General features: G+C 37.1%; 1 protein-coding gene across 2 annotated transcripts; it reads right to left on the minus strand.

Moving 5' to 3' along the window:
• Window positions 1-1,140: 1,140 nt before the first annotated feature.
• On the minus strand, window positions 1,141-15,598 carry rbm18 (RNA binding motif protein 18). 2 transcript variants are annotated; one of them, XM_057320817.1, is made up of 6 exons: window positions 15,440-15,598; window positions 14,856-14,969; window positions 7,367-7,493; window positions 6,034-6,120; window positions 3,015-3,103; window positions 1,141-2,090 (listed from the first exon to the last, which is right to left on the minus strand). In XM_057320817.1, exons 2-6 carry the CDS (start codon window positions 14,960-14,962, stop codon window positions 1,928-1,930), a joined length of 573 nt encoding a protein of 190 aa, XP_057176800.1. In that variant the 5' UTR covers window positions 14,963-14,969; window positions 15,440-15,598; the 3' UTR covers window positions 1,141-1,927. The 2 variants fall into 2 exon arrangements, with proteins under 2 accessions (XP_057176800.1, XP_057176801.1); XM_057320818.1 differs by having other exon boundaries at window positions 6,040-6,120; window positions 15,440-15,597.
• Window positions 15,599-15,603: the final 5 nt, after the last annotated feature.

A 15,603-nucleotide genomic window follows, 5' to 3' on the forward strand; every position in this document is an offset into this window, starting at 1 on the left:
CAATGTATCCATTCAAAGATTATAGTCTGTGATTCATCAACGGGATCATGTCTCTTTCACGAGACGCAATTTGCTTTTTACTGCGTAATGCAAAATGTAAATGTTCAAAAGCAAATCTTTTTTATTATTTATTTTATTTGTAAAGACGTCCAACTGGTCAAACTACATTGTAATTATGTTAATGTGTTTATGAAGTAGACCCATACACCATTTCCAAGAGTTATATATAATTTAGATCTTTTTACGCAAATAACTTAGTTCTGTTACAATCTATGCTCTTCGACCTAAATAGGTTTAAAATGGCCATGAAAGAAAAAAAACCTCTTCACAATTCTCCAGCAAATCTGAATGTAGCATGCTATTATTACGTATAGAGAAACAGTGAGGAAGAAAAAGCTAGGCTACTTTAAATATTCAGGTAAAGTAAGCGACGTTATGTTTATGCCTGTGATACTGTTACGTAAAGTCGGTTAAACATATTGTGTTACTGGGTCTTTATTTTAATGCGTGCATAAATTAGCCTAAGAATAGATTAAAAGGACATGTTGTGTAAAGGAGAAGATTATACAGGAAATGTTCCGATCTGGTAGGAAGAGCATTTATAATGTAACTACTATTATTTTTTCTATTTGAAATTCAAAAATCATATGAAAGTGGATTGAAATTGACGGTCTGCTAGCATATCAATCATATTGACAAGCAGTATTTTCTGTATTTCTCTCATTATTATATATGTTTAGTTTCGTAATCAAACTGTTATGCTCATATTAATAGGAATAATAACGCTTAAAAATAAAATTGGACGAAAATGTAACAGAATAAGCGGGTTCGTTGAGCAGGGGGAAACTGAAATATCCGAATTTAAAATCGAAATATAGAAAGTGTTATATTTTACATTATTTAAAGCTTACATACTGGAATATTAAAATGCAGCCCAAAACGTAGTATAGGTTAAAATTCGCAGTATGTTTATACGAAAATAATAAACCCACGAAACCAACCGGGCCAAGAGAATAAAAAGTCAGGGTGGAGCCACTATTACAGCTCATTTGTGCGTTTATACTTCGTTCAACACAATGCACGCAGACTGAGTTCAACTGTTTTAAATTCACAGATATGAAATTCAAGACAAGATGCAGTTTGAACACCTTATATGAGGTACATTTGATTTATTTCTTACATGGCATGAGCAAAATCTATCAAAATACCTGAATATTTACACTTCTTCCAAACATACAGTACACTTTGTGTCGCCTTATGCAGACCTGATAAGCCCTTTTCATTCAGACATAAAAAGGCAAATTAAAGTAAGATATTATTAGCTAAAGAACTGTAGCAAAATGTAACTGTATCGAGCGGAATCATGTGCTTCCCTTATATATATATTTTAAAACTCAGGGTAACAAAGGTAAACGTCTTGGTATAGAATGATGAAATTGAATTAGAAGTTTTTTTTTAACTCGCACACTACACACAACAACATTTCCACAAGCAGCACAGCATGAAACCACATGGGGCAGTTGAATACAAAAACAATCAACACAAACAACAGGAGCTGCGTTCTGGAGAATATCAAGAGACGTGTGTGTGAAACGTGTTTGAAAATCCAAAAAGATCCAAAAGTTCGATGTTATTACCCCATGAACAACTGAAATGACTAACATCAATATTTATAAAAGATAAAATGTCATCAGAATGTTTGTTGCTAGATCCTGCTTACACGAGTCAAATGTCGGTCACGGTAACAGCACCATTCCACTGGCCTGGAAACAGCACAACACTACAAACAGTGTTACACTTTTTCATAATACATTACAGTCTCACACTGGGCGAGATTGGACAGCTCATCTCCATACATCTCTGTCCACAATGTGCACACCAGTGTTGGTCCATTCAGTGCAACGACAACAGGTCAGTTTTGGAGAGATCATCTCCTGAATTTGCGGTGCTGTTTGTGGTACGGTTGAGACCTCTTGTCCCTCTTTTCAGGAGGTTTGTTGTAGATATATGCTGAGGGTCCAGAATAATCATCTGGGTTCTCTTCCATCATCTGCAGCTTGGCTTCAATGGCGCGTATCTTTGCGTTAACACTTCAAATAGTGCAAAGAGAACAAAGAGAAAAGAATAAAGTATAAACCACCTACTTTTGTTCATGGGTATCATAAACAATTTTACAAGGTATAAATAATGGCATGTTACTATGATACATTTCTAAATAAACTCAATAACTATTAGACAAATAATGCTCCTGTTTGTTAATGTGTTGCACTGTGCCATCTCAAAACATGTATGACTTTATTCTGTGGAACGCAAGAGAAGATATTTCGAGAAATGTCACTGTGGTTTTGTGTCGAAACAATGGATGTCGATGGGGGCCAGTGTTGTTTGGTTACCAATGTTCTTTAAAAATATCTTCTTTTGTGTTCTGTAGAAGAAAGTCATACAGGTTTGAAATGTCATGAGGGGGAATAAATTATGAAATAATTTAACATTTTTTGAAAGAACTATCCAATTTGTGTGCGTAAGGTTGTGAAACAAGGCTCTAATTATATTAAGAATATAATGCTGACATTTTTACCCATTTCCACTATTCAATTATAATTTGTTCTTTTGTACTATACAAACCTTTACTGAAAATTTATTTAAAGGGTTGATTTAAACAAATCATGGCACAATGTGCTAAAACTTTCTAACTTCACTTCTTTAAAGGAAGATGATTTCATCTTTTTTTTTAAATCACCTCTTTAAAAGAGAAACTGATTGTGTTTATAACCTCGAGACGAACGTCATTTTGCAAGATTAAATAAATCAATAAAATAATATTCTATTTTAACAATACATTTCATAACAAAAAGTAAAAATTGACACCAGCTATTCATTGTTGGAAAACAAATGGCAACTGTTGTGTGAAAACGAGCCTTGTAGACTGAAAAGAAGAGGGAAGGGGGAAAAACTGAAACAATGAAAGAAAATCAAGATGATGAGTTGTAGCTCAGAGCTGTAATGTCCCAAACCTCAGTGTGGTTGGCAGCTCCTCTGTTTCACTCGATGAAGGCTCTAAACTAGCAGGCAGATTCTTGTCTCCTTTAAAGGGTTCAAATCTCTGGAAGAGAGCAAACAAGCAGACCAAAATAGACAAAAAGAAATACAAGTGAGATACACATTTATAAAGAGTTTTGTGGCTTTTTGTTTTTTTGCACTACACATTTTTCTGTCCGATCAAATGCTTTTAGAATGAGAATGTCCCCCTTCTTAGAACTGCAAGTCTAGCAAGTAGCAATATGATAGGAATCTGTCAACACAACACAGGTTTTTGAAGAGGTCACATGCAAAACATTTTTTATGGATAATGAGCAGTCACTTTCCTCTCACAAAGCTGAAAACCTGAGGTCAGGTTGATCTTGTTTAGTCCAATCAAGTACCACACAATAGCTGCTTATTAGGGATGAAATCTTTGTTCTGTGTAACAGTGCTGCAATAAAACATCTGTTGTGCACATAATACAACAGCAAAATTGCGTTCTCTCTTTAAATATAGAGCTCATGATCACAACAACACTGGTTGACTGCTTAATTTTATTTGTTTAAGCTCAATCTGCCTTTTTGTCTTTTGCTGTTAAACTTCAAGGAAGACTTTGCTAGTTCACACACCAACAATAAAATCACTTTTTGTAGTGCACTTACAAATAAAAAAATCAATGTAAAATTCTGATTGACGTTTGTGGGTCAATGGAGAACCGATTAAGAAAAGATCGCAATGCATAAGTGAAGCAACTTTTCTTCCACCGCTACTGCTCACATTCTCGCCCTAGAGCATTGTGGGAAAAGCTGGATTGCACAGCAATGGCATGCACATTCATTCCACTCAAAAGTGCCAATCAAACAATCCTTACGACCTTCAGCACAGTGACAGCCAAGTGTTTTATGAGATCCTGTGGGAAATAAAACAAAGAATGATTAAAAAATGCTTTAAAATGAATGCACATACTTGGTACTTAAAATGGTGGAAAAAGTAAATGAACAATAAATAAACAAAATATGAAACTTAAGTATCCTTGAATAAAACCGAACACTCGGCAGCGGAAATAAGACAAAGAGTGTATCTATCTATAAGGATTTGGGCGATAAACATGGGTTTGGAAAAATCATAATTTAAGAACAGGCCCCCTTTCAATTCAAGAGTTGGAACGTCCCACAGAAAGAATAGGAATTACAATTGTAATGACAAAGAGAGGAATTTAAAAAAATGAAACGGCTATACTGCAAAATAAAGGTGCAAGATCAGATAGCTAACATTTTGTGTTTACGCTCCATCTATAAGCCTTACTCAAATTGTTTAGTATAAATTTAATTATATTTAAATACATTTAAATACAAACGCATGGGGCATTACTTATTACATTTATATTACTTATTACTATAACATATATGAATTTCAAACTTCAAATTCCAAAAGAACGTTTTAAATGGAATACTAAATAATGTAAACCCTAGTTATGATTGTTGGTTAATATTATGGGAACATTAGCATTATTTTCTTCCAGTGAAAGAAAGTTATTACATTTTGATGTCAAACATGAAAAACACATTTCTTTAAAATCACAGGCACCAATGACTCAAACACAATTACAAAAAAACATTTCCTAGAGAAGAAAATTGGATTAAGATTTTGTCAACTTTAGACTTGCTTGTGAAACCGTATCTGTTGTTTTCTTCCTTCGAATACAGAAAAACATTCCAACAACCCGTCACTCATCCTCTACATTACATTAGGCTACACCGAGTTCAACATATTCCTTGTGTTTATTTTCCTTTACATTGCTACACACCACCCAAACAACTTTTCGGTAATGCATAAAGTGCAAACCATTTTTTTAAATACACCATCAGACAGCTCCACTGAACAGCCTTCAAAGCAAATGACTGATATAAACATATCACTAAAGAATACACCGATACCCAAAGCGTATCTGCAGGCTGTTGTCAAGGAGACGACCAAACCCACCCACATATTCTCACCAACCTCACACACAATTGTGCACAATGTTGGGTGGAGGGTGGTCAAGGGGACCTGGAACAAGACCCGTGTGCTGCTACTTGTTGTCAACAACTCTGCACTGTTGACCTTGACCCCAGCCTGATGTCCCTTTCCCTTCAGACGGGGAGGGGCAGGGGGTGCACAGGAGGGGCGTGATTCTCAACCATACAGGATTTCCGCACTCTCAGCGGCAGCTGCCTATTGTTAAACACCAGGGCTGCCTGAAGGGTCCATTTCTGTATTTCAGTCATACCTACTGCGATACTGAGCCATTACCACTGGTACTACCGTAATTAATGGTATATTGTGATCACTTATTCCTTTCCAAAATGTTTGATATATTTCACAATATTATAAAATATTAAATAAAATTAAACATTATAACAATGTTAAATCTATTTTTCAATTATCTGTCAACTATTATAATGACTTCATGCAAATGTATTTTATAAACCTAATGGATTCAACCCAAATAATATTTTGTTTACAATTAGTTAATGTATTAGCTAAGAGGAATTAACAATATTTCTTAGCATTTATTAATCATTTAAAATCAAAAGTTGGTTCTGTTAACATTAGGAACAATTGTATTGGCATTAACTAACATTAAGAAAGATTAATAAATGCTGAACTATACTGTCCATTGTTAGTTTATGTTAGCTAATCCGTTTACTAATGTTAACAAATACAACCATATTGTAAAGTGTTACCCATATTTCTTTATAACAAATCTATCAAATGTCTGGCATCAATACAAAAGCGTCACATCTACGTAACGCTTATCAGTGCAAATTTTGTTCAATTATACAAAAATGTGGCAAGTTGCATCTTTCCTTGATGACCTCAAAAAACCTTCAGTCACACTGTGACTACACTGGACACATCAACTAAATCGCTCTCATTATCCAACATAACTGTATATGCTGAAAGCGACTGACTGCAAGGTTTCGCCAAACTCAAATATGGTAAGACAGGTAGATATTATGCGATACCCACCTTTACCTGTGCATGAGCCCAGCGTACCACTAACTTCTTAGAAAGCGCCAGCTTCCCATTCAGACACTGAATGGCCCGTTCAGCCTCCTGTGATGCACAATAAACAACACTTATTGCCAACATCAAAATTAGACTTTAGGATCTTACAATGTTACATAGTTACATGAAATATGCATTTCTCACTACACTTTCTCCCAGAGAATTGGACACTAAAAGCAAATTCACTAAACAGTTCCCAGCTGTCAACAGTTGAAAAATGTATACAAAAATGTATATGCTTTATAAACACAAATGCTCGCCTTGCTTTGTTCTGTGATATGCGTTCATGACTTCACATAATAAGTAGTTACGTTGAAAAGGTCACGCTGTTTTAATATCACAACATCCAGGATACGCACACGAAATGACCATTTTAAACAATAAACTGACACAAAGACATTTGAATATGTGTCACTGAACATTCAACAACTTTTGAACGGTCCTCCTTCTCCACATTTGTAAACACTGACTCGGTACTTCCGCCTACGTCAAGCGTCACCTTTTCTACGTAATTACGTATTATGTGAAGTCATGAACACACATCACAGAACAGAGCAAGGCGAGCATTTGTGTTTATAAAGCATATACTTTTTTATTTTTTTTAGAAAATGACCGATCGTTTCGCTAGATAAGACCCTTATTCATCGTCTGGTATCATTTAAAGCCCTTTGAAGCTGCACTGAAACTGTAATTGTGACCTTCAACCGTTTGGAGTCCATTGAAGTCCACTATATGGAGAAAAATCCTGGAATGTTTTCATCAAAAACCTTAATTTCTTTTCGACTAAAGAAACAAATACATAAACATCTTGGAGGACATGGGGGTGAGTAAATGATCATGAACATTTATTTTGAAAATGAACTAATCCTTTAACCCTTGTCCCGGTGCTAAAACAACATACACAGCACATGCAAACAAACACTGATGTGCTAAGTATCATTGCCATATCAAAAACATAAGAGACTTTTCTTCACTTTTATTCATCTGCAGCATCTTAAACACACTATTTTACCTGTTTGAAGCTGTTTTTACTTAGTTCTTTAATATTTTACTGGTATTAAGGCATAATGATAGATGACAATAATGGCCGACGATGACCACTAGCTTTCCAAGTGCTCATAAAATGACATCTATAAAAGCATACATTTTCTCATTCGGACTGCCTCTCAATCAGCTGTCTTATGGACATGCATATTATAATTTGGGTAAACTTAAAATACTTAAAATCTAAATTGATTTGTCTGTTTTGGAGTGTGAATTCTCAGTTGATGTTGATGAGGAGAAAGCACAGAACCTCTTTTGTCTGGAAGTTGACGAAGCAGTATCCTCTTGGCTGACCTTCCAGAGGACCCGACTTGTGGAACAGAAAGTCAAACTGCTTCACTTTGCCAAACTTCTCCAGGAGCTTCACTAGGTGGTACCTGCAGGAAGATAGATAGAGAGAGATGCTATAATAGCTGAAAAGTTGCGTATTTGCTAAAATGTCTATGGCTCAGGTGTCCTTTATGGATATGGGATTTTTTTACCTGTTTCAGTGCCCGACAGGTGCACCTTGTAAATCTAATTTTTAAGAATGAGCATGTTATCATTCATGCGATTATCACAAAGGATAGCGGCTTGTTCAAATCTCTAATCCCAAGCAATAACAATTATTCCCTTAGCATTACTAACATGTATACGGAGCAAAAATGATTAACAACCGTTATTAAAGCCACAAGGGAATAATGCATGACATGTTATCGTAACGCAAACAGGGCTTGATCAGAATGACAGGCCTCTTTACACCTTTTTAGCTGTTGTAAATCTTTTATTAACACAATACAAAGGATACAGCAGGGGGACAATGAGGATATAAAACAGCGGAAGCCTGAAGTCCCACAAGAGTTTAATTTAAGACAAACAATTACGACCGAATGCTAGCCAATAGGAGACGGGGAATGCACTATGGACCACCTTTAGCATCTTCAAAAATTCACTCTTCTTTAAATTTAACTTTCATAATGTGATGTATTTCAAAATGAAAAACATCGGGAATTGATTGCATCATAAAAAGTTGACACTGTACAATAATGGATTAGTTCAGCTAGCAGGCCACCGTATGTTTGAAGGGGATGCGTTGCAAAATAAGAGTACTGACTACAAAAAAGCAAAAATCAAAACTATTGATCACTTGCTTGATACAACTAAGAGAGGAGGTAAAGAGCGGCCATATAAAAGAATCAATTATTTCGCTGATGTCCTTCTGAAACCTCGTATCTCCATATTTCGTGATTTTGATTTTTGCCATATATCATTATTATTAGTCACCCTTCATGTTTGTCACTGGGTTTTGCAAATATCTAACAAATATGAAGTATTAAAAAGTGCTTGTCAACTTTGACAACACAGTATTTAATCATTAACAAGTACAGTGTTTTGGACGAATTTGGACATCCTAGGTTTTGGAAGGACAGCAACGATTTGCTTTTCCAGGGAAACAGGAGCGCCTCCCGATCACTCAGAATCTGTCCAGACAACCAAAGAGTCCAAAGAGCTGTAAAAACAGGATTCTTCAAACAGCCGTGTCCACCATATTCGAGTGCAGTCTAGCATGCAGTCTGTACGTAAATGAGAGCGTTTTCTCTCGATACGCCACATATCCCTGCTTCTGCATGTTCACCTGTACATCATCCACGTCATTTCATGTGGCATGACTGCAAAGAGTCTCTGAACCAAAGTTGCATTAATCTTTCTGTTGTTCAGCAAACCACATGGTTATACTCTTGCTGAAAGCGTCCAAAAGCAGGATAGTTCCTTATGAAGGGCATTGGACTGTTCTTGTGGTGCCATTATCCAATCACGTCATATCGTTAGACAGGGAATGTCATGACATCATTTTCCTGTCGCTAGAGTATTGGCTCAAATGTTTTTGTGGTTCCATCAGCAAAATTTCTAGGTTTCAAAGCACATAAGATCAAAGGCGTTCTTTACCATGGGAATGCTTTGGTAAACTTCCTATAGGTATTGTATACCTCCTTGTCAGGAAGGCATCCAAGCTTGCATTTCGTTTAGCTGGGAAATGGATTGAACAACAAAAAATTGTCAATACGTGATGATGACATCACAAGTTAGACAAACAACACCTCACTTGTGGAACAACTTATGTATTATTGTTTTACATGCAGAGCATGCTGGGAGATGAAATGAGGAGATGCCTGAAATTTCTATATTGTTTTGAACTGTTGGTTATTTTTAAAACTTGGAAAGGTAGGAGCACGGACAGAACTGGGGTCCTGGCTAATGTTTTCCCCTCCTCTCCCAAGAGCTTTGCTCCGAGCAGAATTTCGCACTTTCCCAGGCTCCACCCTCTCAGACTCGAGCCTCGGCATCTTCCTGGCTTGCTGCAGATTAAGGAATCGATAGTGGCCTGATTCGAATGGACAACCTGTAGATTTTTTCTGACCACAATGCAATGCCCCAGAGGGCCATAAAATGGGCCGTGGGGAGGAAAAGAGGGTCCGTCCAAGGAGCGAGCAAAGTCTTTGGCTAGGATTATACTGCGAAAGCGTAGTCGTGAGCCAAGCATGTCATGACAGCTGCTTGGGCCAAGATCGTTATCCATAACAAAACCTATGAAGAAACTAAAATGAACTAGTATGAAATTTTTAATGTGCACTACTATAAAAATAAAACAGTTTTACTGAATTAAACTTTCAGGATTGATTTCTCGAGTGTTTAAAAAAAGCCTAGGGGTTTAACCAGGGGTCCTAAGATCCAAACAGAGGACCTACTGGGGTCTATTTAGTTAATGCAGGGGGTCTGTGGACTAATAAAGTATAACATAAATATCGTCGCTGTCCTTCTGATACTTTGTATGTCCAAATTCACAGTTTTTCAGGAAATAGAAAAAAACACTGTACTTTTTTAAATATTACATACTGTGTTGTCAAAGTTGACACGCACTTTTTAATACTTTTTATTGGTAAAATATTTGCAAAACCCAGTGACAAGCATAAAGGGTGACTAATAATAATGACTTATGGCAAAAAATAAAAATCAATAAATATGAAGGTTTCAGAAGGACAGCAGCGCTATACAAATATTATCTATTATCTACATGCATTTGTCAGCTGTATCTTTATAGTGCATTCAAGGTAAACATTTTATTAATAATTTTCATTTTGTTGACCAAAGAAACTGGTCTACCTCCCGCCTACCTGAATCTATTATTTCTATACTATTGGTGGATAAAGTTCAATCACGGACTTTGAGTATTATTTAGCAGAGCAGGATGACTGTATAATTAAGAAAAACGCAAGGATTTGTAGTTCACCAAGAGATTCCAACAGACGCGTGTCTATTTCAGAGCATGTGGCTCTTTTTCCACCTTTGGCCGTCCAATCGGATGCAGCTCTCTGTTCTCCACTGCCCACTGCATAACAGACAATACGAAGCAAAGCTCCAACAGCAGAAATCACAAACAACCTGCGGCACATGGTAGATCCATCACCGGCCCTAAATGGGACCCAGCGGACCACGGACAGGTCAATATGTCATGTTATTACGACAGCAGCTCTTACTTTGTGTGAACAGTCCAGTCCGGTCACCTTTACTGTGGGAAACCAGCCCTGAAAAGGGTTGCGTGTTTGTGTCAAAGGAATCGTGCATCATGCCAGGAGGAGCTTTTGTCTTACTGTAAATATTAACAGATATTCTCATCAGACTATTATATCTCAGCAGGTCTCTCTTTAACACCTGGCATCAATGATGTGCAGGTCACTTCAATAAAACAAAAACAATCATCACAAAGTAAACCCTTTCAGCGCAAGTCAAGTCAAAAAGTTTTTGTCATTTTTTGACAAAGCGCAGCTGACTGTAGAAGCAAGTGGTTATGTTAAAGTGGCAGGGCAGGAATGAATTACTGGTCAGGTGGAAAGTACAAGGTTTGTGCAATTTCAGCAACGTGACTTGTCATGGCGCCCAAGCACTGACCAGCACAAGTCAGTGGCACACATTTCCACCAGCTCTCCAAGTAAAAGTAATTGAGGTGACCGCACAAATATGTCAAGATCAAGAATTGTTTTTGGATCGGGCTAGAAGCATGTGAAAAATGTGATTATGGTGATGCTGAAACTACAGTCATTAAGTTGGATAAATGAGAGAGAGTGTTTATTGCAAGAAAAAATAATAAGACTGATTTTTTGAAAAATAAAATGTAATTAAAAATGTATTAGTGACAGACCAATCCTCTAATATCTTGTCATTCTCATTATTTACTTATCCTCATATACAGTGAGGGAAATAAGTATTTGATCCCCTGCTGATTTTGTAAGTTTGCCTGCTTACAAAGAAATGAAGGGTCTATAATTTTTATGGTGGGTTTATTTTAACTGATAGAGACAGAATATAAAAAATCAGGGGAAAAAATGTTATATAAAGGTTATAAATTGATTTACATTTCAGTCAGTGAAATAAGTATTTGATCCCCTACCAACTAGCAAGAATTCTGGCTCCACAGATTGGTTATGTGCCTATATGGACCACAGATTAGTCCTGTCACTTTAAGAAAGTTCTCCTAAATCAGCTTGTTATGTATATAAAAGATGCCTGCCAACAGAATCTGTATCTTCCAGTTCAACCTCTCCACCACCATGGTCAAGACCAAATAGGTTTTAAAGGATGTCAGGGACAAGATTGTAGACCTGCACAAACCTTGAATAGGCTACAGACAGAAGCTTGGTGAGAAGGAGACAACTGTTGGTGTGATTATTTGGAAATAGAAGAAATACAAAATAACTATCAAATGCCCTTGGTCTGGAGCTCCCTGCAAGATTTCCCCAATGGGGTAAAGATGATCATGAGAAATGTTAAAGATCAGCCCAGAACTACACGGAAGAAGCCTGTTAATGATTTCAAGACAGTTGGCAACACTGTTAGCAAGCAAACCATTGGTAACACGCTATGCCACAATAGATTGAAATCCTGAAGCACCCGCAAGGTCCTCCTGCACAAGAAGGGCTGGCTCATCTGTCTGAAGTTTGACAATGAACATCAAAATGATTCAGAAAAGGTTTGGATAAAGTGCGGTGAGACCAAAATTGACTCCTGTGTTTGGAGGGAGAGAAATGCTGACTATGACCCCAAGAACACCATCCCTACAGAGAAGCACAGTGTTGGAAACATTATGCTGTAGGGCTTTTTATCTCTGCTATGGGTACAGGATGACTTCACCGCATTGAGGGGCTGAGGGACGGGCCCATGTACCGTAAAATCTTGGACGAGAACCTCCTCCCCTTAACTAGATCACTGAAGATGGGTCGTGGATGTGCCTTTAACATGACAAAGACCCAAAACATATTGCCAAGACAACCAAAGAGTGGCTTAAGGAGAAGCACATTAAATGTCCTAGCCAGTCTCTAGACCCTAGTCCTATAGAACATCTGTGAAGGAGGCGAAAACTCCAATTTGCTGAGCGACAGCCAAGAAACCTTAAAGATTGACAGAGAAGTGGACTAAATGTATCCTGACACGTGCAAACCTGGTGACCAACTATCAGAAATGTCTGACCTCTGTGCTTGCCAACAAGGGTTTCTCCACCAAGTACAAAGTTATGTTTTGCTCGGGGATCAAATACTTATTTCACTGACTGAAATGCAAATCAATTTTTAACCTTTATATAACATTTTTTTCCCTGATTTTTTATATTCTGTCTCTATCAGTTAAAATAAACCCACCATAAAAATTATAGACCGTTTATTTCTTTGTAAGCAGGTAAACTTACAAAATCAGCAGGGGATCAAATACTTATTTCCCTCACTGTAATTTGATCATCATATGACTTGTTTTTTCGCAATACAAAGAAAAAAATCTGAAGAATTGCAATGCTTTCTGTACAATTACTATGCAATAAGAGGAGGATCTTTTGACAGAAATGCAATATATATACATAACTATGTCTTCAGAGGTGGACAAAGACCTTACATAATGAAGTGGGTTTTTTATTACCTTAGAATGAGTTATTTCTATCTACATACATACACAGCGGGTCCCATTGCATGGAATTCGCCATGCTGTTTCTACAGTAGCCCTAGACAGAAGAACTGCTCTACAGACACGTTTCGTAAATACGTTATCTCCTTCTGCATCTTAGTTCTGTGTCAGCCACCATAGTGTTTCAAAAGTGTGAGCCGTTGGTTGCAATTTGTATCCTCACCACTAGATGCCGCTAAATTTCATACAATGGACCTTCAAGGAATACAAAAGCACAATAAAAGTATGAGAAAGAGTGGGGTTGCGCTCCGGGCGACCCGAGTTCTATTCCCAGCTCGTGATAGCTTCACGATCCCACACTTTTCTCTCTTCCACTTCGCTTCCTGTCCTCTCTCATCTAAAAAAAAGATGAGAAAGAGGTCCGTACAACTTGCTTGCTGTACTGCACCCCTTCTAAAGATAAACAAAATCCTGGTCATTCATAGCAGACTGACAGACAGATGGTAACTGTTTGTTAGTACACAGATGCCAGGAAAATAACTTCAGAGAGAATGGAGTGCTCACACTTTTTCTTTAAAAAAACTATATTCTTCTAATTTCAAAACCATTAGATTTTGTTACATTTATATATTTTTTATTTTCATCTTCAGCATTCTCTGCATATTTTAAATGGCATATTTTAAAACGGACAGTGATATTATATTTATCTACACTGCATTATAATCTATTTTTTTATTTATGTATTGTAAAGTTATTATAAAAACATTCACATTGCATATGGCTTTTTGTAATCAAGCTAATTATTTTTGTGCAAAAATCATGAATTATTGTTAAAAAAAATGCTATACATTTTTTTTAACATGCTTTAATTAGGAATTGATTAAATATATAAATACAAAATTAATAAAAATGACTAAAATGCAACATAATACACAGCATCTCTAATATAAAAAAAGAGCGGCAAAATAATGTGTATTAGATTCTACTTTTTACATCCACATGGACTTAACTAAGGATTCAATTCAGAGAACGATGAGCATGTAAACATGGAGAAGCTCCTCAGATCTCTAGTGTCAGTTTCGTAGACCATGTGACTAATTGTAATCAAGTTTGCAATACTTAAACCTTCTACTTTATCTGTTCTAAAACTTTATAAATCTTTGATGATCATCACACATCAACAGTGCAAACCCTGGAGCCCCACGTGACCTCCAAACTCAATTACTATTCTCAATTATACACTTCCTAAAAAAAACTGCCTTTGGGTGACTTTGACCTCTCATAGCAGGACTGTGTGTGTGCAAGATCTGCAGTACCCTGAAGTGGAACTCGCTACTACAAACACTCCCAGCATGTGAACTAATTAATCTTCCCAATCAACAGCCTATGGGCATCGCGGCTGTTTTCATTCAAGCAGGTTATTTAAAGAAAAACAGAGGAGCGAGTGGGAAGGAAACGCCTGTCTAGACACCAGCCCAGGCAAGCCGTACATTTTCCAGGGGTGCTCTCGCAACGTGTGCTGTTTCTCTCTAGCTTCCCTTCTCTGTCACCCACCCGCCCCCCTCTCCACCTTGAGCAGCCGCTACAGGTTCACAGAGTAAACACGCCAGGTGAATGAGGAATGATGGCAGCCCTTCAGCAAAACAGGTCTCCATGGCCGAGTGGCTCTCTTTAACACGCCTTGTCGTCATCTGCTCATTCTCCAGCACAAAGACACATACAGCTAATCCATCATTCAGGCAGGTCCACAGGTCTGCCTGGAAGGCAGTGCAGTTAGAGCCCAGCCCAGGGTTTCTACGGAGGAAAACACTCACTCTGTGATTTTGGGGTCAACGTTGCCAATCCAGAGTCGATGACCGTCCTGTGCCGATCCATCAGAGAGGATGGAGGCGTTTTCTACAGACTCTGCAGCCGACTGCATGAGGCTCCTGAGAGAAATAAACAAACTATATCTGTGAATTCAAAACAGATGCTAGTGATGGAAAAACATAAATATTAAATTCAGTTTTATTCCTATATTCCTGCTTTTCACAGTTTTGAGATAACTCCGTTAAAAAAATCATGTTTTTTTATTGTGCATTCCAATTAATATCAATCAAACTGCAGTTGGTTTGTTTTGATTTAAACCAAAATAACTAAAAAAAATACAGCTAACTTTAACAATAAAACATAATAAAATACATGATTATTTTTTTTAAAGCGGAGTTATCTCATTTTGGAACCAATCTCTGCATATGATTTTGAAAATATTTGACGAAAACTTATAGAAATATTTACAAAGAGTATTACTGACTGTAAACCTTAATTACAGAAAATATGAGCCGAAATTATAATTTGTCATACCATTTGCTGTTAGCAAGCGATGCTAATACAGTTATTTCAGTAACAGAACACTCACCCTTCTTTCGTAATCGTTTCCTTTGTTCTCAAAACCCAACTCGCGACACACTAAACAAAATAATCGGCAATGCCTCAGAATTTTAACTTCATCTCTTATATTTGCCACAAGAACGAACCTCGCAGACGAAACTCACAGGTAGTTAGCTTAGCATTCATAACATC

This window comes from Triplophysa rosa, linkage group LG22 (genome assembly GCF_024868665.1).
Source record: "Triplophysa rosa linkage group LG22, Trosa_1v2, whole genome shotgun sequence".
NCBI lineage: Eukaryota > Metazoa > Chordata > Actinopteri > Cypriniformes > Nemacheilidae > Triplophysa > Triplophysa rosa.

Coding starts and splice junctions, on each gene's coding strand:
- rbm18 (XM_057320817.1), bottom strand. CDS start 14,962: ATGCAGTCGGCTGCAGAGTCTGTAGAAAACGCCTCCATCCTCTCTGAT. Junction 6,121..7,366: donor TCAACTTCCAGACAAAAGAG/GTTCTGTGCTTT, acceptor TGTGCATCACAG/GAGGCTGAACGGGCCATTCA. Junction 3,104..6,033: donor GGGCTCATGCACAGGTAAAG/GTGGGTATCGCA, acceptor GCTCTCTTCCAG/AGATTTGAACCCTTTAAAGG.